Consider the following 20,765-nt stretch of genomic DNA (forward strand, 5'->3'; position numbering starts at 1 on the left):
AGTTGACCGGGGCAGCTATAGCAGGGCAGAAATTTGACGAACTGACTTGTTGGAAAGGTGGATCCTATGTCGGTGCCACGTTGAAAGTCAGTTGAGCTCTTCAGTAAGGCCATTCTACTGCCAATGTTTATCTATGAAGATTGCATGGCTGTGTGCTCAATTTATACACCTGTCAGCAATGGGTGTGGCTGAAATAGCCAAGTCCACTAATTTGAAGGGGTGTCCACATACTTTTGTATATATAGTGTAAATTGCAACTCCTCTTTGCCAGAGCTAGCTGTACATGGCCACCACCTACTGGAAAGTTCACTCAAGATGTATTACTGAATAGCATTTTAGACTGTTGAACCCATGTCTCGAAGTTATCAAAAATGCAGCACGAAGCATTTTTAAGTTTGTTCTTAAAAAATCGTTCTGTATTTACCAGACAGACAGAAACCGACAAACAACACTTATTTACAGTGTTAAAACGAGAGCTGAAACGTTTCGACACTATTTACACCATGGATTTCAGCATGGAGCACACAGGACTCGGGTTTCAACAAACTTTTCTGCAACCCTACCAAATATCAAAAGAAAGAGTCAATGGGAAGTACTGTATGCTTAAAAAAAAATTGCACAATGGTTTATGTGCAGGATATCCAATTGAAAAGCACCAATCATATTGACATTAATACACTGTACATACAAATGTGTGTATAAGCATGTTAGGGAGCATGAATGTATAGCTTGCTACCTGTGGTGCTAACTTAGCCACATCAACAAAAATGTATGAGTACTACAATTTCAATATCACAAAATTAAATGTTTGGGCTACATGAGCTGGCTGAAAAATAAAAAAATGTTACAAAACATGTATAACTAGACTGGCAAAAATGAGTGAAATATTTGAAGTCCAATGATCTTCGAGAGGAATTGACATCTAAATAACAGATTTGAGATTGAATTTAATGCGAAAGTATAAACAAAATATATATTTTCCCTGCGTAACAACCAGCTCTGTAGGGTTCCCTTAGGTTTGACTGCAAAGAGGTGAAAGAGAGAGAGTTTGGGCTATGGAACCGTGGTGCACTTGGTGGAGCTTGATAGTCTGTTTGTCTGCCTCCTCTTGGCTGGGGGTGGTATTGGCAGGGGTGGTATTGGCGGTGCCAGTGGCTCCCTCTTCTTTGGGCTGCTTGCTGGTGAACTCAACAATGCTGAAGACAAACTGCATGCAGCCCAGTTTGATGTAGCTGCCGTGGTGGAGCAGAGCTGTGCCCTCCCAGCCGGCCCCGCTGCCACCAATCAGGCTGGAACTGCTGGCCTTACAGTTGCAGGAGAGCCTGGGTCCTCCCTGGGGCTGGCAACTCATCACTCCCCCTGATGGAATCAGGCCAGTCCTGGGGCCGGGTACTGCCTCAGCCCCCTCCTGCTCTCTCATCTTACAATGGCCTGAAGAAAGAGGGCACCGTCACTCAAGTCTCCTACAGACACACAGCACTGGCCAAACCCCATCTCTACAGGTTTAAGGTGATGGGGCAAAACAACCAACCACATGTTGCACACAGGAGATAGGGCGTTTCAAACTCAGCAAAATTGGTAAGTGTGTGTGTATATATGCTGAGATGTGTGTGTTACTTACGGACAATGCCCTGCACTTTGGAGACCAGGCCACTAACCGGGCTGGGGGATGCCTTCTCAGAGAAGTCACAGGAGTAGAGTACATTGTCCACCGTGGTCCCATGCTCACTGTAGTTGAGCAGCTCGTAGTGCTTGGTGTTCTACACACAGGTACAAGATAACCATCAGTCATGTTGTCTGTAGTGCTACTTTTCTTTCAAATATTGCTCACTGCTCAGCTCATAGCAAGGCGTAAAATACTTTGTTCGGCAATCTATCAGTGTTTCAAACAGGCTAGACAACCTACCCCGTCGTAAAAGATGCAGGCGTGTTTTCCAGATACATAATTACAATGACCATAGTTTGTAAGGCACACATCCATGTCAGCACCTACAGTGGGTTGTCAGAGAGAGAAAGACTGATGAGACTTTGTTCCATGTTGCGTAAAGATCACAGTATTTCATAATACAGCATGGGCGGTCCTTACCAGCTCCTATGTACAGGGTCCTATAAGACATGTTAATGGCTCCTCCCTTCCCCATGAGTGGATAGAACGTTGCTCTCGCCTGCACCTTCTGTTCTTCTGTGATCGGGACAGATTTTGGAGGATTACTTTGGAGGAATGACACATTTTATTGTGTAACATTCCTATGACCCTAAAATGAAACTGCCAGACGTGGGGCGGGGTCTTACCCTCTGTGCGTGGCGCGGGAGACTGAGGTTTAAGGGCGACGGTGGTGGTGGGAGGAGCGGTTAGACCGCTGCCTTGGGGGGTTGGGGGCACTTTGGGGGGAAACAGCTGCTGTATCCTCTGCCAGGCCAGGAGTTTGACCAACTCCTCATCCAGGTTACTCAGCTCCATCTCTGTATGAACAATAACATGTTTCAACATCATCATAGACTTCGCTTGAAGCAATCCTGTATCACAGCCATCTGTAAGCAGCATTACAGGCCATTAATCAGCATGGCAAATACATTAATGCACTGTTTTAACTTTTGTGTTGTTGAATAAAGTATATGTTTTTAAACTAGACAGCAAGAGGTGCTCATCACCTAGGCCTAATTATAAACAGTGGTACAAGTAGAACGGTGTTGAGGTATCTACATACCCCCATCCCCTTCCATCATGGCCTTCATGCCACCAGACAGGTCTGCTATGGAGGAGGAGAGGGAGCTAGGGAACATGGAGCTGCCCTTTAGATCAGGCCCTAGGGAGAAACAGGGAGGTGTGGTGGTGGGCTCGCTTGCTGTGCTGGAGTCTTTAACGGCTCTGGGTGGGGTAAAGACATGGATACCCAGGTTGGGGCTGGGGCCGAGCTTCAGCTCCTTGCAGCAGCTCAGAGGGGTGGCCTGAGCCCCTGCCTTGCCTGGAGGAGTCCCGTAAGCCTGACTCTTGACATCCTGCCCTGTAGCTGCACACTTCGATGGGGAACAACCTCTCTGGGTGCAAGACTCCAGGGGGCTGCCCCTCTCCGTTTTAACCACAACCCCTCTTCTCAGGTGATTGGGCAGCCCCAGAGCAGGGATTGGGAGTGAGGCTTGGGGGGTGAGTATGTGCAGCTGGAGCTCTGTCTGTCTGCAGGCACCTGAGGCAGCGTCACACGCTAACGTCCCGTTGGCTTGTACAGGCTGTTCCATCAGGGGTCCGTTGGGTTTCCTGCACTTCAGACAGGGCCTCACCGTGCAGCAGCAGCTCTCCTGGCCCTGCGAGAGTTCCTTCAGTACAGGGGCCCCCTGGGAGCCATCAGATGTATTGCAGGGCTTAGAGCAGGGGGCAGGCAGGGCATAAGCTGTCCTTTCTGCAAGGGGCAGAGTGCTGTTCTCCTCTAGAGCCACACAGGGCTTAACGTCTGCCTGTTCAGAGTCCCAGTCTGACGAGGACTTCTGCTTGCCCGATAAATGTCGCATGATGCTGCACTGGAGCGCCATGACGTCTCTAAGCCACTGAACGAAGAAAAAAACATTTCAGTGAAAATAAGCACCTTCACCCATCCAGCAACTCCAAATAAACATCAATTTACAGTTATTACACATTCAATAATTGGCAGTTAATTCCTAGCATGTCTGGACCCATGTCATCTAGCTGGGCCAGAGTCCAGTGATTTGTTTATCAAGTGCTTTAGTGCCGTCTCAGGCACAGCCCAAAGGAACCACTGAATCCCAGTGTAGTAGGCAGATACTAGTGGGTGAGTTTGTGCTGTGTGTCTGTCATGCCTACCTCCTGTTGCTCCGCTTGGCTGGTAAAATGCTGAGGGGAGCAGTCCTGGTTTGGGATGCCATTACAGATCAGCTCCCCGTTACGCACCGCTGCAGGAGCCAACATGGCCGGGGGGTTCTTGTACTGGGACTTAATAGCGTCGGGTACCTGGAGGGGCAAACAAACACCCCCACACACAATATTATTTACAGGAGCAGTGAAGTCCCATTGTGGTTCTTCACATTCATTCTTAATGCAGATTAGTTGACAAATCAATACATTTGTTGAAAATCTGTTTATCACCACTACAGTATTTCAAAGTGAAAAGCAAAAACGGATTTCATAACATTATATGGCTTTTACAGACTCAGTGGGCGTAAGCTACCTTGAGCGCCTTCGTCTTGTGGTGGACACCGCTGAGGACAGGCGGGTTCTGTCGGTGGACCCATCGCAGGAAGTCCACCTTGACTGCATGCTGGGATATTCTGTCCTGGAACTGGTCTAAGAGCTTGCAACGGCTGGTAAGGGACAGGCTCCGCCGGTTCAGCTGGAGAACAGGACAGGAGGCCATGTCAGGAACAGAGCGACGTCTACTCCTGAATCAACCCCAAATCAAACCTTAGCCAGACACTATGCACTTGTAACACGTCTACAGACCCTAAAGCTCAGCTGGAGAACAGGTCACATCAGTAACGGAATAACTTCTACATACTAGGGTTGAGAGATATCACAATATTATTGCATATTGGTGATGCTTGATATCACCCAAACACAACTACAAACCCTTTTCCCTGTACAGCGAAAACAGAGCCATTCCTGTCTAAAAATCACCATATCCGTATTGTTTTTAAGCATGCCAAAATACTGAACCCCAATTCCATGCATGAGGATGCTTGGCCACCAGATGACACCGGGGGGTTGGCTACACCACTTACCACCAAGTGCTCCATATGGTTGGGGCACATCCACCTGCCTGTGGGCATGGCAGTGAGTGGGGGGTCCAGGCAGTCCATGTGGAAGAGCAGGGGGCAATAATCACACTGAACCAGGGGGGCCATTCTGCAGTTCCTATAGGATAGAGAAGAGAGTAAACTTGGATTAGCAAAATCAGCCAACCAACTACTGCACGCAGACATATAGACAAACTCAGAAAATATAAGTGGTGGAGTCCATTTGGATTCCCTGAATACAGATTGTATTTGAATAATCTGTGTTGATATAACTGGGTTTGATTGACTAATCATACCTGGTGCAGGAGAAGCACACCCTGACTGGCAGAGGAACGAGGCCATTGGGGTCCATCTCATGCTGTGGCCTCCTGAAAGTCTTCATGATCAGCTCCTCTTTCCTCCTCTGTTTAGTGCTGCCTGGCAGTGCTGTGGTGCAGGTGAGCTCGTTGGGCAGCTGGAACTGCGAGGGGTTCCTCTCCATGGCAGCGGCAATGAGCAGCTGAAAGGGCCTCTTGAGGAGCCGTGGTGTGGGGGTATGGGTGGTGGTGGCTCGCTCAGGTTCCGAGCCCTGGGCCTCCACCACCACCTCCTCTGCCTTGGCCATCTCCGCGTCAGCCTCGTTCTGCTCCTCCGAGGGGGTGGCCATGTCCGTGGATGAGGCGTTGGATGTGGGCGTGCCCGGTCGGCTGCTGGCCCGCCGCTCAAGGCGCTCCAGACGTACAGCAGCCACCCGCAGGCCTGGTCCTGCTGCTCCGACCCCGGGGGGCAGCCTGTCCAGGCGCAACATAGTGGTAGTAATGGTGGTGGTGCCCCGCTCCAGTTCAGCTGCTGGGGGGGAGGAGCGCTTGGAGAGGGGCCTCTCCCTCTCCAGCAGGCCATTTGTCGGCTCAGCCTTCTGCTCCCGCTTCTGGGGATGACAGTCAGAGACCAGCTAGGATCAGACAGTATTCACCACCACTAGGGTTGTTGCAATACTTTGACTCGAATTGATACATTGAAAATGGGTGTTAACAGGCTAACACATCTGAAGCATAACATCTCTGTTGTGAGTATCATGTATTGTTGAAACCTCACCTTTCTCCGGACGTTGCAGCGATGACACATCCAGTCACCAGGAGGCAGCATTTCTTCACTCAATGGTGGGTTACTGTAGGAACCACAAAAAAATTGCCATAAAAAAAAAGGACTTTCCTGCTTGTCATATTATTCATAGGTCCAACGTGGATCAATTGCTATGTAAAATGTATAAGGGCTAATGCCAAACAACTTACCATGGGTCAGAGCATCTATTCAATTTTGAGGCATAGGCTATAAATCAGGGTATAGGGGAGTGTTTTTTTATTTAACCAGGCAAGTCAATTTAGAACAAATTCTAATTTACAATGACAACCTACCAAAAAGCAAAATGCCTGCTGCAAGGAAAGGGGCTGGGATTAAAAATACAATTTTAATATAGGACAAATCACACATCACGACACCACTACATAAAGAAAGACCTAAAACATAGCATAGTAGCAGCACAACATGGCAGCAGCACAAAACATGGCACAAACATTATTGGGGAAAGAAGGTAGGGACAACAATACATCACGCAAAGCAGCCACAACTGTCAGTGTCCATGATTGAGTCTTTGAATGAAGAGATTGAGTTAAAACGGTCCAGTTTGAGTGTTTGTTGCAGCTCGTTCCAGTCGCTAGCTGCAGCGAACTGAAAAGACGAGTGACCCAGGGATGTGCGCGCTTTGGGGACCTTTAACAGAACGTGACTGGCAGAACGGGTGTTGTATGTGGAGGATTGGGGCTGCAGTAGATATCTCAGATAGGTGGGAGTGAGCCCTAAGAGGGTTTTATAAATAAGCATCAACCAGTGGGTATAAGCATCAACCAGTGGGTCTTGCGATGGGTATACAGAGATGAGCCGTTTACAGAGGAGTATAGAGTGTACTGATGTGTCCTATAAGGAGCATTGGTGGCAATTCTGATGGCAAAGAACATCTAGCCGCTCGAGATCACCCTTACCTGCCGTAATTTATACATCTTAGTAATCTAGCATGGGTAGGATGGTCATCTGACTCAGGGTTCATTTGGCAGCGTCGGTGAAAGAGGAGCGATTACAATAGAGGAAACCAAGTCCAGTATACCGTCTAGCCATACTCCCAAGTACTTGTATGAGGTGACTACCTCAAGCTCTAAACCCTCAGAGGTAGCAATCACACCAGTGGGGAGAGGGGCAGTCTTCTTACCAAACCACACAGCCTTTGTTTTGGAGGTGTTCAGAACATAGTTACGGGCAGAGAACACTTGTTGTACACAAAGAAAGCTTTGTTGTAGAGCATTTAACACAAAATCTGGGGAGGGGCCAGCTGAGTATAAGACTATCAACTGCATAAAAATGGATGAGAGAGCTTCCTACTGCCTGAGCTATGTTGTTGATGTATATTGAGAAGAGCGTGGGGCCTAGGATCAGGCCATGGGGTACTCCCTTGGTGACAGGCAGTGGCTGAGACAGCTGATTTTCTGACTTTATACACTGCACTCTTTGAGAGAGATAGTTAGCAAACCATGCCAAAGACCCCTCAGAAACACCAACACCCCTTAGCCGGCCCACAAGAATGGAAAGGTCTACCGTATCAAAAGCTTTGGCCAAGTCAATTAAAACAGCAGCACAACATTCCTTAGAATCAAGGGCAATGGTGACATCAGAGGACCTTTAAGGTTGCAGTAACAAATCCATAACCTGAGTGGAAATCAGATTGCATACCAGAGATAATACTATAGACATCAAGAAAGCTAGTCAGTTGATCATTGACAAGTTATTCCAACACTTTTAATAAACAGGGCAACATAGAAATTGGACAATAACAGTTAGGGTCAGCTAACTTTAAATAAAGGACGCACCGTGGCTGCCTTCCAAGCAATAGGAACTTCCCCAGAGAGGAGAGACAGGTTAAAAAGGTCAGAGATCAGCTTGGCGGTGATAGGGGAAGCAACCCTAAAGAAGAAAGGGTCTAAACCATCTGACCCAGATGGTTTTTTGGGGTCAAGTTTAAGGAGCTCCTTTAGCACCTCGGATTCAGTGACCGCCTGCAAGGAGAAATGTTGTAGCCGGGCAGGGGGAACAGAGGGAGGAGCATCGGGGGAATGTTGGACGGGCAAGGAGGCATGGCTGAGTCAAATAGGAATCCTGACTTAATGAAGTGGTGACTAAAGAGCTCAGCCATGTGATTCTTGTCAGTAACAACCCCATCATCAACATTAAGGGACATGGGCAGCTGTGAGGAGGGTTTATTCTCCAGGTCTTTAACTATTTTCCAAAACTTCTTGGGGTTAGACTCAGAGAGAGAACTGCTTCTTAAAGTAACTAACTTTGGCCTTCCGAATAGCCTGAGTGCACTTATTTCTCATTTGCCTGAACGAGAGCCAGTCAGCCTGAGTATGTGTGTGCCGAGCCCTTCGCCAAACGCAATTCTTGAGGTGGAGTAACTCTGCAAGATCACGGACAAACCAGGGGCTGAACCGGTTTTTCATTCTCATTTTCTTTTTTGTGAGTGTTTCCTAACAATAACACTGAAAATATCAAAAAAGAAGGTCCAAGCATCTTATACCAACTTACAGAGGCCAGGTCATGAAGGAAGGCTTGCTCATTAAAGTATTTTAGCAAGTATATGACAAAATCAGTACAGGTCGTTTTACTGAGCAGCCATTACGAACACGGGCTGTAAAACAGTGATCACTAAGGTCATCACAGAAAACACCAGACTGTTACCTATCAGGTTTATTTGTGAGGACAAAATCAAGTAGAGAGTAACCTTTTCTGGGTGTTTGGAGTCATACCTTGTGGGATTGGTAATAATCTGAGAAAGATTTAGGGAGTCCCATTGCTTTAGGATTTGGTCAGGTGGTTTAAGCATGTCCCAGTTTAGGTCACCTAGCAGTACAAATTCAGACTTAGTGTAAGGGGCCAGGAGAGAGCTTAGGGCATTTAGGGTACAGGCCGGTGCTGATGGAGGACGATAACACCCAGCAACAGTCAACAAAGAGCTATTTGAAAGTTAAATGCTTAAAACCAGCTAATCAAATTGTTTGGGGACAGACTTGGTGGAGACAACCGAGCACTGAAGGTGTTCCTTGGTAAAGATTGCCACTCCACCACCGTTGGAATATCGGTCTTGCCGAAAAAGGTTATAACCAGAAAGGTTCGATTTTAGGTAATAAGCTAAATCAGTGAAGCAGATAGCCCCAAATCTGACTTGTGCTCTAGCAACAGTACATGGGCCAGGGTGTACATGTACATTTCTAGATATCATCAACAGTAATACAAATCAGGGCACAGCAGAGGACAGGGAGAGCTCTGCAGTGTTGATTAATGACATTTGAATGTGCATTAGATGGCAACAAGATCATATTGTACAGTAATTTCATCAGGCAATGTGAATACAAACCCGGAGAGAGGTGGTTAGAATAGGATGGGAGGCCAAGAGTCTGTGTAACCAATAGCGTCAGAGTCCCGAGTGTGGGAACAAACAGTCTGTCCCACAGTCGGGTAAACAAGCACGTTCACAGTCAAGAAAGCCTCCAGGACTCATGAGGCAAAGAGCATAAAGCACAATAAAATAATCGAACAACTTGGGGCTAGCCATTGTAAGTTCAGAGTCACTCACCCCAACAGTGCGTGTGTGCTGGAGGCGAGCGAAAGCTCGTGAGAAGGGGGGGACGACAGGCCAGGGCAGACAGTGAACAGATTGCCAGGTGGAATCCAAGCAGCAGTGCAGCAGGCAAAGGAAGTAGGTGTCACACCCACTTGGGAGAAGCTTTTTTTGGGGAGGCAGATTCCTTGTAGAAAATCCCAGATAGCTAGCAGGTTTCTGTCCATCGTTTTTTTCCACGTGGAAGAGGTGGTTGTTAGCCAGCTATATCTCTTCAGTTTCGGCGAATGGTCCTTTACGACATCCAAACAAATGGCTGTTGTGGCTGTTGTGTTTTGGAGATTGTGAGGAGGATATCTTCTGATGTGATCAAAGCAACAATATTGTTTCTTATTGCGGTAATTTACAAATGAAGTGTCCTGTCTGCATATCAGTTCAAAATAGAGATCAATTCAGAGAGTACTGTATTGTGATGATGTAATTGACCTGTGCTGGAACAGGTCTATGTTTTGAAATACCACAACATAGCACATCAAAATACACCTTTTAATACCTAACGCCAAACCTTACTTTAATGCTTGAGTGTTTACTGTTAGAACAGCTTATTTTCTAAATGCCTGTCTCCATCTAGTGGGATTAATGTGACACTGCCTGGCGTGCCCACTTGCCAAAACAGGAGTCAATATTGAAAACAGTTTTTACTTTCTTTTAAATCACCAACACAGGGAAATCAAGCACTTACTAACATGCCCAACAACAATGTTGTTGTACTCAAGACTAGTGTCAGAAAATGTTTTGCTCGGTCAATGAAGACTCAAACGCTTCCAGAGACAGCTCCCATTCGGTCAACGCAAATATCCACACTCCTTTCTTGACACATTCATCTCTTATGGCCTATTGAAACCTGGGCTTCCTACTTTACTGGTAATATTAGTGTCCTTTACATTCATTGAAAAATGGGAAATTGTTTGAAAGTTTCATGCTCACTGTTAGTAAGGGGAGACCAGGGAAGTTGTAACATATTTTGTATATTTTATCTATTATAGACTTGGGTTACTGGTAATATGTAGAGTGGCTCTCTATTTGCCATAAGCATGCATTTAATCTCATCATTCCGAATGTCTAAAGAACATGTTCTTGAAATATGAACACAGAACATTTTTAACTTATCATGGCGATTTCACACAACTACAATCATGGTCTTGAATTGGTCTCGCTTTAGGTGGTCTACGAACAACACCTAGCTGTGATGCTCATAAACTCTATTCTATGATTCTATTCTACTACACCGTTTATACAGCCAGACACCACAATGAATTGTTGGAATGCTTTCTGTTGTTTCTAATCTAGAAGATATACAGCTACTGCATTGGAAGTTGTCAATGTGATTGTCTGATGGAACTGAAATTAAAATCACATAGCTAAATTTACCAGCAACGTCACATTTTACAGTCAATGACCACCCAAGGGGATATGCAAATGTTCTATTTGCAAAGACAGATTATACTCAGTCTTCTATGTGGAAAGCCTTGTACTGTAGCCTAGCTCACAACCAAAACCTGCACTATTGGCTCATATGATAAAAACTGTAGCTACCAACCAACATGACACATATCCAGATCTTGCACAACTGTGTGTTGGAAATGTCTAAATCGATGTCCCCGAAATGCACATAATATGCTCATCTCAAATCGAGTTATAAGCACGTTAGATCAGCTGTAATATCATAATTATATTCGTGTTAAATGTCAAGCGAAACGTCGGTAAAATGGCGCTGGAATAAAACGTTTTTCTTTTTAGGTCGCCATATTGTAAACATAGGCACACGCTCGAAGAGCAGCCTCGACTCCATTTTCAGCCAGCGTTCTCTCAGTCAGAGCTGGTGAGAGACGACGCCTGGAGCCAAGCAGACCTAAGCGGGGGCTGGCTGCAACCATTTAGCGGCTAATTTTAACCAAGTCCTGGTTCCTGTGTCACAATCATCTTCGTAGCATGGTTGAAAAGCAACCCCCCCCCCCCCCCCCATTTAACTTAACACATCTCATGTGTGGAATTTTGCACAACCGCACGGTTCTTCAAGAAGCTGGATTGTCTAAACAGGACAGCCGCAGAGTCATTCTGAATCCAGCAAACCATGCACGATCCTTACCAAGCTAGTGGGATACAAGTATCATTTTCACACATACCAGCATTGTAGATGGAAGGCTGCAGGACAATGGTCACAACACAGAAGGTCCCCTCCCTCATGACAACTATCACAGGTGTCGTGGTTGGTGGCCCTGCTCTTTCTCCGAACGTCCCTTTCACTCCTCGGATTCCTCTTTTCGCCATCCTCTGACTTGGGGGGTGCGAGCAGTGTTTGAATTTGCTGTAACAAGTTGAACACGTATGAGAAATCTGGATCGCCAAATTGAACTACCTTCACTGCCCATTTAGGTTTATTGACCTTGTTGCTAGCACATCAAACAAATAAAGTTGTGTATGATTCAGTATCATGTCAGTAACATAATTGTTGATAATAGCTAGTTAGGTCAGTCAGTAAACTATAAATCGCCTACTGATGGAAGCTAGGGTATTTACTGTAACGTTTGAGTCTGCAGCAGTGATCAAAACAGCTGACAACTAAATAGTTTTACATTTTACTGTAGTTAAGCTATAGTTCGAGTAATAGCACGTTTCCCATAAACTAGCTAGTTACACATTGCAAAGATAGGTGTTTTGTCTTCAACTTCATCCTAGCCAACGGCGTTAGGACAGAATTACAGCCTCAAAATATAGCTATTTGCTTCCATCTTGCTATCTAGCTAACCATGTCCATTTGGCTCGCTAGTTAGATAGCTAACAAACTTAAAAGGTTGCATTCTAACTGAAATTAGTAACGTTGTGGTGACATGCCTCACCTCCATTAAGCCCCCAGAGGTATCCAAGTCGTACACAATCGTTGGCGTCTCCATTTTGTCCCACATTCACCCAGCAAAGCAGTCGACGACTTCTTGCAAAGAATCCTATGCTATGGAACCAGCTTAGCTAGCTAGTTTCGTTCCACGCCCAGTGTGGCTGTCGACCCCCACACTAGCTGCTGTATCTGAATAAGATATAGGCACACACTAGACTGATAGCCAAAGTACCTATTTAGCCAACTGTCTTGTACCCTCGGTAACTTAGCTAGCTACTATAACGTTAGTTTGCCACGCCAGCCATCAAGCAATGTTCGCTTGCTAACTAACGGCAAGAATATCACGAATGTTATGAGTTTCTCACAAACCTTAACTTTGAGCCTATTCTGAACTGTCTTGTTGTCAGGTTGGTGAACAACTGTGAATATATTTGTGAGGCCTAGCCATGGTTCTTGTTTCTGCTCCTAGCTAAGAGAAGACGCTTGAAAATTCTGCAAACCCGCTCGCTTCCACTTTGCATTGTCAACAGTCAGAATACACATGTAAAATGATGGCAAATTAAGCGTTATTTCCAACCAAGGGTTGCAAAATGCGTTTTGTTGTTATTCTTCCAAGAGTGCAGGGTCCTCAAGAAAAGTATTTTTGTTATGAAAAATCAAATGCATCAATGCTGATAGCGGCAATATCCTCTCCGAGTTGGCGCAACTGCGAGTGAAATTACGTTTGAGCATGCGCGTTTCACGATTGTTGAAAAACATGGCCGCCGCAGCACATAAACAGTTGTCACTAGTTACCAAAGCCATAAAGTCCAAATTGGGTATATCGTAAAAATTCATGAAAACTAAAATGTACTTGATGGTCTTAATTTAAGGTTAGGCAAAAGTTTAGCAGTGTGGTTAAAGTTGCAGATTTTAGGTAGATAAATTGTAAAAATAGGCGGGTTTAGCTATAATTAAGACTTTGTGGCTGTGGTAACTAGAGACGACGACACAAACTAATAAAAATGCATGCGCTTGGGAAGCCCTCAAAGACAGCTGGCTAGCTAACTTGAATAATTAGTTAGAGCTGGTAAATTGTCAAATAACAGCTAGACAACTACACCAGTTTGCCTGTCTTGATCAACTTTAACGAGCTATCTTCCCCTCTATTTGTGACTGACCACCGACGAAGCTTGCAAGCAAAACTACCCTCATTTCAATGTAGCCTTCGCTATGCCCTCCATCTATATGGACAATCAGATCAGAGTTTTCTTATTCTATGGTATATTGGCGATCACACAATGTAATGTGCATCCCGCATCCTACTGTGCAGGACGGAAACAGGATTCCCCAAAAACTGAACAAACTACCAATAGATAAAATAAAATAAATCAACTTTTCTGTTAAAAATGCGTAGGTATTTGCTCTTTATCAAAAAACAACAGGACATGTGGTGTCAGGAAAATAACCTCTCACTCAACGTCAACAAAACAAAGGAGATGATCGTGGACTTCAGGAAACAACAGAGGGAGCCCCGTATCCACATCGACTGGACAGCAGTGGAGAAGGTGGAAGTTCCTCGGCGTACATATCACTGACAAACTGAAATTGTCCACCCACACAGACAGTGTGGTGAAGAAGGCGCAACAGCACCTCTTCAACCTCAGGAGGCTGAAGAAACTTGGCTTGTCACCTCAAACCCTCACAAACTTTTACAGATGCACAATTGAGAGCATCCTGTTGGGCCTGGTACGGCAACTGTACCGCCCACAACCGCAGTGCTCTCCAGAGGGTGGTACGGTCTGCACAACACATCACCGGGGACAAACCTCCAGGACACCTACAGCACCCGATGTCACAGGAAGGCCAAAAAGATCATTAAGGACAACAACCACCTGAGCCACTGACTGTTCACCCCACTATCATCCAGAAGTAAGCATTTCACGGTAAGGTCTACACCTGTTGTAATCGGCGCAGTGTGTGTGTGTGCGTGTGTGTGTGTGTTTCTCTTTCGTGAGGTCAGTACAGGTGCATCAAAGCTGGGACCGGGAGACTGAAACACAGCTTCTACCTCGTTAAATAGCCATCACTAGCACAGAGAGGCTGCTGACTACATACACAGATTTGAAATCATTGGCCACTTTAATAAATGGAACACTAGTCACTTTAATAAAATGTACATATTTTGCATAACTCATCTCATATGTATATACTGTATTCTATACTATCTACTGTATCTTAGTCTATGCCGCTCTGAAATTGCTCATCCATATATTTATATATTCTTAATTCCATTCCTTTACTTAGATTTGTGTGTATTGGGTATTTGTTGAGAAATTGTTAGATATTACTTGTTGCACAAGCATTTCGCTACACCAGCAATAACATCTGCTAAACATGTGTATGTGACCAATACAATTTGATTTGTATAAATTATTTTGAAAAGCAACTGCTGCACCAAAACTTTTATTTTGAAAGGATATCACTCCACCGCTTATTGTTGGTGACTTTACACGTGCAGTAGGGTCGCAGTTGTGAAATGTCTAGCGACGTTCGGACTCGGAGGGTTTTCGCGCTGCACTCCCTCACTGACCAATACAATAATGTTCTCGCCCCCCACACACACACTAATCCAATGAAATTACAGATTTCACGAAACACACACACACACACACACACACATCCAATAAAAATGTCATTCTGCAACATTGTTTAGTTTTAAATGTGACACGTCCAATCAGATAATACAGATCTTCTTCTGACAGCTAGCTTGATTGACAGCTAACTATGCAGATGTGTTCTGCAGGCATTGCACATGTGGATAGTTAGCTGTCATTTAACTCATGTAGGTTAGCTGTCAGAGACACATTGAGAGAATTCAGATGATCAAAATATCCGCCAGATAGGCGATTTGCGCGAACCAATCCTCACAATCGAAATGTTCGGGCAGAGAATACTTGTGTTCCGAAAGAAACGCTGAAACCTCTCCACTCGAAGCTCATAAAAGCGACCCAACACGTCACCTCTGGAAAGCCAGCGGACCTCTGCATGATAAATCTCCTGCTGGTGCTCGCTCCCCATATCCAAATCAAATGTTATTTGTCACATGCGCCGAATACAACAGGTGTAGACCTTACCGTGAAATGCTTACTTACAAGCCCTTAACCAACAATGCAGTTCAAGAAATATAGTTAATAAAACATTTACTAAATAAACTAAAGTTTAAAAAATCCAATAAATCAAAAAGTAACACTAGAAATGTACATAACAATTACGAGGCTATATACAGGGGAGGGGGCACAATCGATTTGAACAGAGGAACAAAGTGGATGCCTTCAAGATTAAGTTTACCGTTTGGGCAAATCATGTTTCTAACGGGAGGATTGACATGTTTCCCAATGCTGATTTCGAAATTCAGAATCTGATCAACAAAGCGCACAGCGACGCACTGAAAAAAAACGTTAAATAGCATCTTGTCAAACTGCTGGGAAAGTTTTGCGACTCTTTCCCAGAGGAGAACAGGAGACAAGACGACTGGATACCGGACCCTTTCGAGTTGAGATAGGAAGCGTCACGTTGCCAAGCATCGAATAGGCTCTTCTGGTGGAGCTGTCGTTTGATCGCGGACTGAGCATGCCCTTCCCGGAAATGACACTGCCAAAGTTCTGGAGCAGCGTAATGGGAGAGTATCCTGCTCTCGCCTGTCATGCAATCAGAATCATGCTACCCTTCAGCACTACCTATCTGTGTGAAAGTGGCTTCTCTGCTATGGCCATGCTGAAACCTAAAAGCAAAAACTAACTGGACAGCCAGCATGACCTCCGAGTTGCCCTGTCAACCAGACTTCAATAAACTTATTTAACTAAAGAAACACCCCAGCTTTCCCACTAATAGGCCACACACGCACGCACGCACACACACACACACACACACACACACACACACACACACAATAAACAGGACTGGTATGTGTTACTGTTCTTTAACATTATGGAACTGGTATGTGTTACTGTTCATTAACATTACTGTCCTGGTTTTGATGTCATGTTCTGAGTCTGATAATTTATTACACCCCATTCCTGAACCGGTCGCCTAATTAAATGGCTTATTCTCTTGAATTGATAATACATGTGTTCTCAGTTAATATGGCTGTGTAGCCTAATGACTTTCTTTAATACCATAATTGAGAACAGAGTCTATTTTGCAAATGAAACCTGCCCAAGAAGGCAGCTGCAATACAACATTATAAAATGTTATCAAAGTTATTGTTGCTACTCGAAAAAATTGGACTGAATTTGAATGATGATAGCTAGTACTGTACATAATGTTGTCTTATTTGGGGAGTATTTGTCAGCATATCTTACCATAAGCATTTTTTGGTTCAGTCCCCCCATTTTAGTAGACTGGGTGCCAGTGTGTCTGCTCTGTTGTCAAATGTTCTATCTATATCGATGCTTCTTCTCCTTACCATATTTGGTTAGAAGTGAAAGTTCACTGGCAGGGCAGAGGAAAACGATGGAGCAAGATAAAACTGGGTCAACAACATTCTGCTTATTTTTCTCACAGATCAGGAAACATCTAATCTCTATACAGGGTTCTGTTCCCAAAACAATAATTTGTTACGAACAGAGTCCACTAAGTTTTCTAGACCTGACTCATTGTCAATCTTTCAAAAAATGAAGTTGTTTAGAAGGAAATGCCAGTTAAACCCCTCCCTGGTTGCAGTATTTTTGGTGACCAGTAGATGGTGGTGATACTACATGACAAGACAAAAGTGTGAGGCACAAGTATACAGCAAGTCACAGTTTCCCCAGCAGTCCGGAATATATTTACGCCACTTATTCCCCATCGCTGTGTGTTATAAATGTCTACTTATATCAGAACATGTTAGGTAATTTATGTTTGAATAATAGTCTAACTATAGATGGTACCAGACCACAGTGCGTGTTGTTGGTCTTGTCTACACTGGTAATCTTACCCAGGGTGGGTATAGGGCTCTATAGGGATAAAGATAATGTATGGCGAACAGTATACATTTATGTAGCCTATACGGGAAGACCACCCCTTCGCCGCTACACTGGCCGTAAGTCTGCTACTCTCTGAACTACAAACTAGTGCACTACACCGGACATGAGTCTGCTACACCTCCAACCCCAAAACCTCTACACTGTCAGAGGTAGCTACAATCATGTATACTTGACTTACTTTGACTCATTGAGGAGCATGGGTCATCTGACAAAAGCTTCCTCCAGTGTGCTTGGTGTTATGTGGTTTTCTTCACTTCTTTGAAGGACATTCTTGCTTCCTTCAGCTCTTCTTTATTCATGTATACATATCAGGGCAAATTCAGATGAACGACTCAGAGGGCAAAAAGGCTAAATGCATCTCGAAGTGAACCAGTAATCCTTAATAAATGATTTAATGAGATTGTGTGTCAATTTTTTTCTGAATAGTAACTTTATTGAGGACGTTTTGTTAATGAACTGAGTTAATCAGTATATATACACAATGAATCAAAAATAGATTATAGAATTATAATCATTGTCATCACACCTGTTTGTGTGAATAAATATTATCATGTGACAATGATAAAAAGAGAGTTTGAATGGTGATGCATTCTCCTATAGAATAAGCTATATTATTTTAGGCAAATACATTGCATCAGTTTTTGAGAATCCCCAATCCACAACAGTGACTTCTTAAGATTTAACCTTCCCTGGTTTTCATCACAAAACTAATGGCACTAGAACTTATATACACTTTGCCATGGACTTTTTCAGAGATTTGCCAATCCAATATCATTCATGAATACCTTTCAATCAGCATGTTAAAGACACACATACAATTGTGAACAAAGTGAATGAGAAGAAATTAAATTACTTTTTCTTTGCATTACTACATCTCTATTTTATGATCCATATGAAATCAACAATGTAATAATCTCAGATGAATCAATGCAGTATCAGAAATATACATGATATGAACATTGCTTAATAAGGGCCTTCATTTTAAGGCACATTCAGATGTTTTTAATCATAGGAGGTTGCATAAAAAAGAGGTGTGTTTACATGTTTTTAATCATAGGAGGTTGCATAAAAAAGAGGTGTGTTTACATGTTTTTGAGAGGGTCAACTTTACAATTTGCAGCTATTGTACAAAAAAATTGAAAAGATGTTTAAATTGTCCAGTGTATTTGAAAGGTTTAAGAGTCCAAGTTATTATGATATCCCTCCAATCATCACTTGAACAATCTAGCTCTTTTGTGGTGTGCCTTGCCTCAAAATAAAAATTCCCAACAAGCTGTGTGACAAACATATCATGTATTTACACATTCCATTTTTTGGACTAGATACAAACTCAGCTTTCCCATTTGTGAGGTCGACATTGGACTGACGTCTTTAGGGTTTGATCATCTCAGGATAAAAACTGTTCAAACACTGCTGTTAGGCCATTGCTGTTAAAGTTCTACAAAAATAATAATGTTTTCCAGTCTTTGCAGTGATGGCCAATGTGGGCTGGGCAGAGACATGTTCAGCAGACAGAGGGAAAGGTGGTGGAGGCAAGCGGTGTGAAGGGGGGGGGGGGGGGGGGGGGGGGTCTGAGGAGTGCAGACAAACTTCCACAAGGCAAACCATCTTGAGACCAGACCTGTCAATGCTGAAACATGTAGTTGTGCCTCTAGATGGAAACCTCATACTCTCGTGTGTCCTGTGAAGTGAGGACATAGTTCTGAATTAGGGACAAGCTTGTACACAAGAAGGTATAGTGAGACAGAAGTAGAGTAGATCATATTCCTCCTATGATCACAAAGGCCATTCCTCTTTTTGTGAATGAGCCATGTGATAACTGACATCTGTTTGTAGACTATGATAGGGATATCACAGGGATACGTTTAGTGTCTGGAAGTGGTCAGCCCAAACTGTGAGGCTTTTCCATTTTCACCTGAGGGGGCAATGACTTTAAATTGTCTATATACACACACCATTGTCTATACATACAATTCACATACATACAGTATACTGTATATTTATTTATATTCCGTTGCTCGTTCTGATATTTCTTTTTAACTTTTAGATTATGTGTGTATTGTATTGTATTGATCATTATTGTTGGAGCTAGAAACATAAGCATTTTGCTGCAATTGCGTTAACATCTGCAAAACTGTGTATGCGACCAATAAACTTTGACTCTATTTTTTATTTTATTTGAGAGGTTTGTACCTCTCCTCTGACCAATCGAAATGTGCTCAACCTACTGTGGGCGTTAGTTCAATAAGCTCACAGTGTGCAATAGGTTCCGGCTGCAGAATCAGAGTGTGGAATTGATGAAGACTGATTGACAGACAGACTGGAGGCTAAATAAGCAGGTTGTAGCCTAGCGCTTGGTCTCACCTCGTTATTCTTCAGGAGTGCAGTCATGAAAGGATAGAGAAACAAACAGGCAGAGAGACAATTGTTAGTTATCTGAAAGCATGAGCATGAAAGCATCAGACCTGGATAAAATATTTGACATCTTTCAAGTACTATTTGAACCCATGTCTGACCAATGTCATTGCACAAAAATAAAGCTATGCTTTGTCAAATGAACTAGGAAACCTTTTGTTTGCATCAGGTGTAATGAAATGGCCCTTGTCAATGACTGAAGGTGAACGGAGTATAGATTTACACCCCTCAAACCTATTTCTATAACATCACCTAATGGTACATTAGATTTGGTGAATGAACCTGCAATATGGCAAACCAGATGGTGCTTTAAGTGCATCATCTCAGACACGGATGACAGCACCTGATTTCAACCTTTTGGGGGGCTTACTAATTCCAACAGGCATCTTAAAGAACCAGTGAATATCTCTGTATCAGAACGTACCGTAGTCTCTGTTTTGTAGAGGGAGTTGTCGAAGGTGGACTCTCCTGGGATGTGGTCATATGGTAAGGAGGTGGACATGGGAAGACACAGAGGCTTCCCCTGAACCCTAGAGAACACACACACATGCAGTGACTTTAAAAAATATTGTTACGTTATAGCCTTATTTTAAAATGGATAAAACCTTAATTACGTAAGTATTCAGACCCTTTGCTATGAGACTTGAAATTGAGCTCAGGTGCTGCCTGTTTCCATTGATCATCCTTGAGATAGATGTTTCTACAACTTGATTGGAGTCCACCTATGGTAAATTAAATTCATTGGACATGATTTGGAAAGGCACACATCTGTCTATATAAGGTCCCACAGTTGACAGTGGATGTCAGAGCAAAAACCAAGCCATGAGGTCGAAGGAATTGTCCGTAGAGCTCCGAGACAGGATTGTGTCAAGGCACAGATCTGGGGAAGTGTACCAAAAAATGTCTGCAGCATTGAAGGTCCCCAAGAACACAGTGGCCATCAATCTTATATTGAAGAAGTTTGGAACCACCAAGACTCTTCCTAGAGCTGGCCGCCCAGCCAAACTGAGCAATCGGGAGAGAAGGGCCTTGGTCAGGGAGGTGACCAAGAACCTGA

At 43.9% G+C, this 20,765-nt stretch overlaps 2 protein-coding genes across 2 annotated transcripts in view; both read right to left on the reverse strand.

Moving 5' to 3' along the window:
• Positions 1 to 386: 386 nt before the first annotated feature.
• LOC120028584 (PHD finger protein 12-like) lies at positions 387 to 13,893 on the reverse strand. Its single transcript, XM_038973786.1, has 13 exons — positions 12,292 to 13,893; positions 11,578 to 11,759; positions 5,821 to 5,893; positions 5,043 to 5,653; positions 4,732 to 4,864; positions 4,182 to 4,343; positions 3,818 to 3,964; positions 2,709 to 3,543; positions 2,293 to 2,463; positions 2,087 to 2,182; positions 1,907 to 1,989; positions 1,622 to 1,760; positions 387 to 1,431 (listed from the first exon to the last, which is right to left on the reverse strand). The coding sequence occupies exons 1-13, from the start codon at positions 12,355 to 12,357 to the stop codon at positions 1,013 to 1,015; spliced, it is 3,117 nt and encodes a 1,038-aa protein (XP_038829714.1). The 5' UTR covers positions 12,358 to 13,893; the 3' UTR covers positions 387 to 1,012.
• Positions 13,894 to 18,944: 5,051 nt separating this feature from the next.
• The window catches only part of LOC120028469 (seizure protein 6 homolog), a 50,363-nt gene continuing 48,542 nt past the window's right edge, over positions 18,945 to 20,765 (reverse strand). Inside the window, exons 17-18 of the mRNA XM_038973676.1 lie at positions 20,133 to 20,238; positions 18,945 to 18,995 (exon numbers count right to left, since the gene is read on the reverse strand). Of these exons, the coding sequence (XP_038829604.1) occupies positions 18,945 to 18,995; positions 20,133 to 20,238 (157 nt within the window). The remainder of the gene's footprint in view (positions 18,996 to 20,132; positions 20,239 to 20,765) is intronic.

Source organism: Salvelinus namaycush, chromosome 34 (assembly GCF_016432855.1).
Source record: "Salvelinus namaycush isolate Seneca chromosome 34, SaNama_1.0, whole genome shotgun sequence".
Classification (NCBI taxonomy): domain Eukaryota; kingdom Metazoa; phylum Chordata; class Actinopteri; order Salmoniformes; family Salmonidae; genus Salvelinus; species Salvelinus namaycush.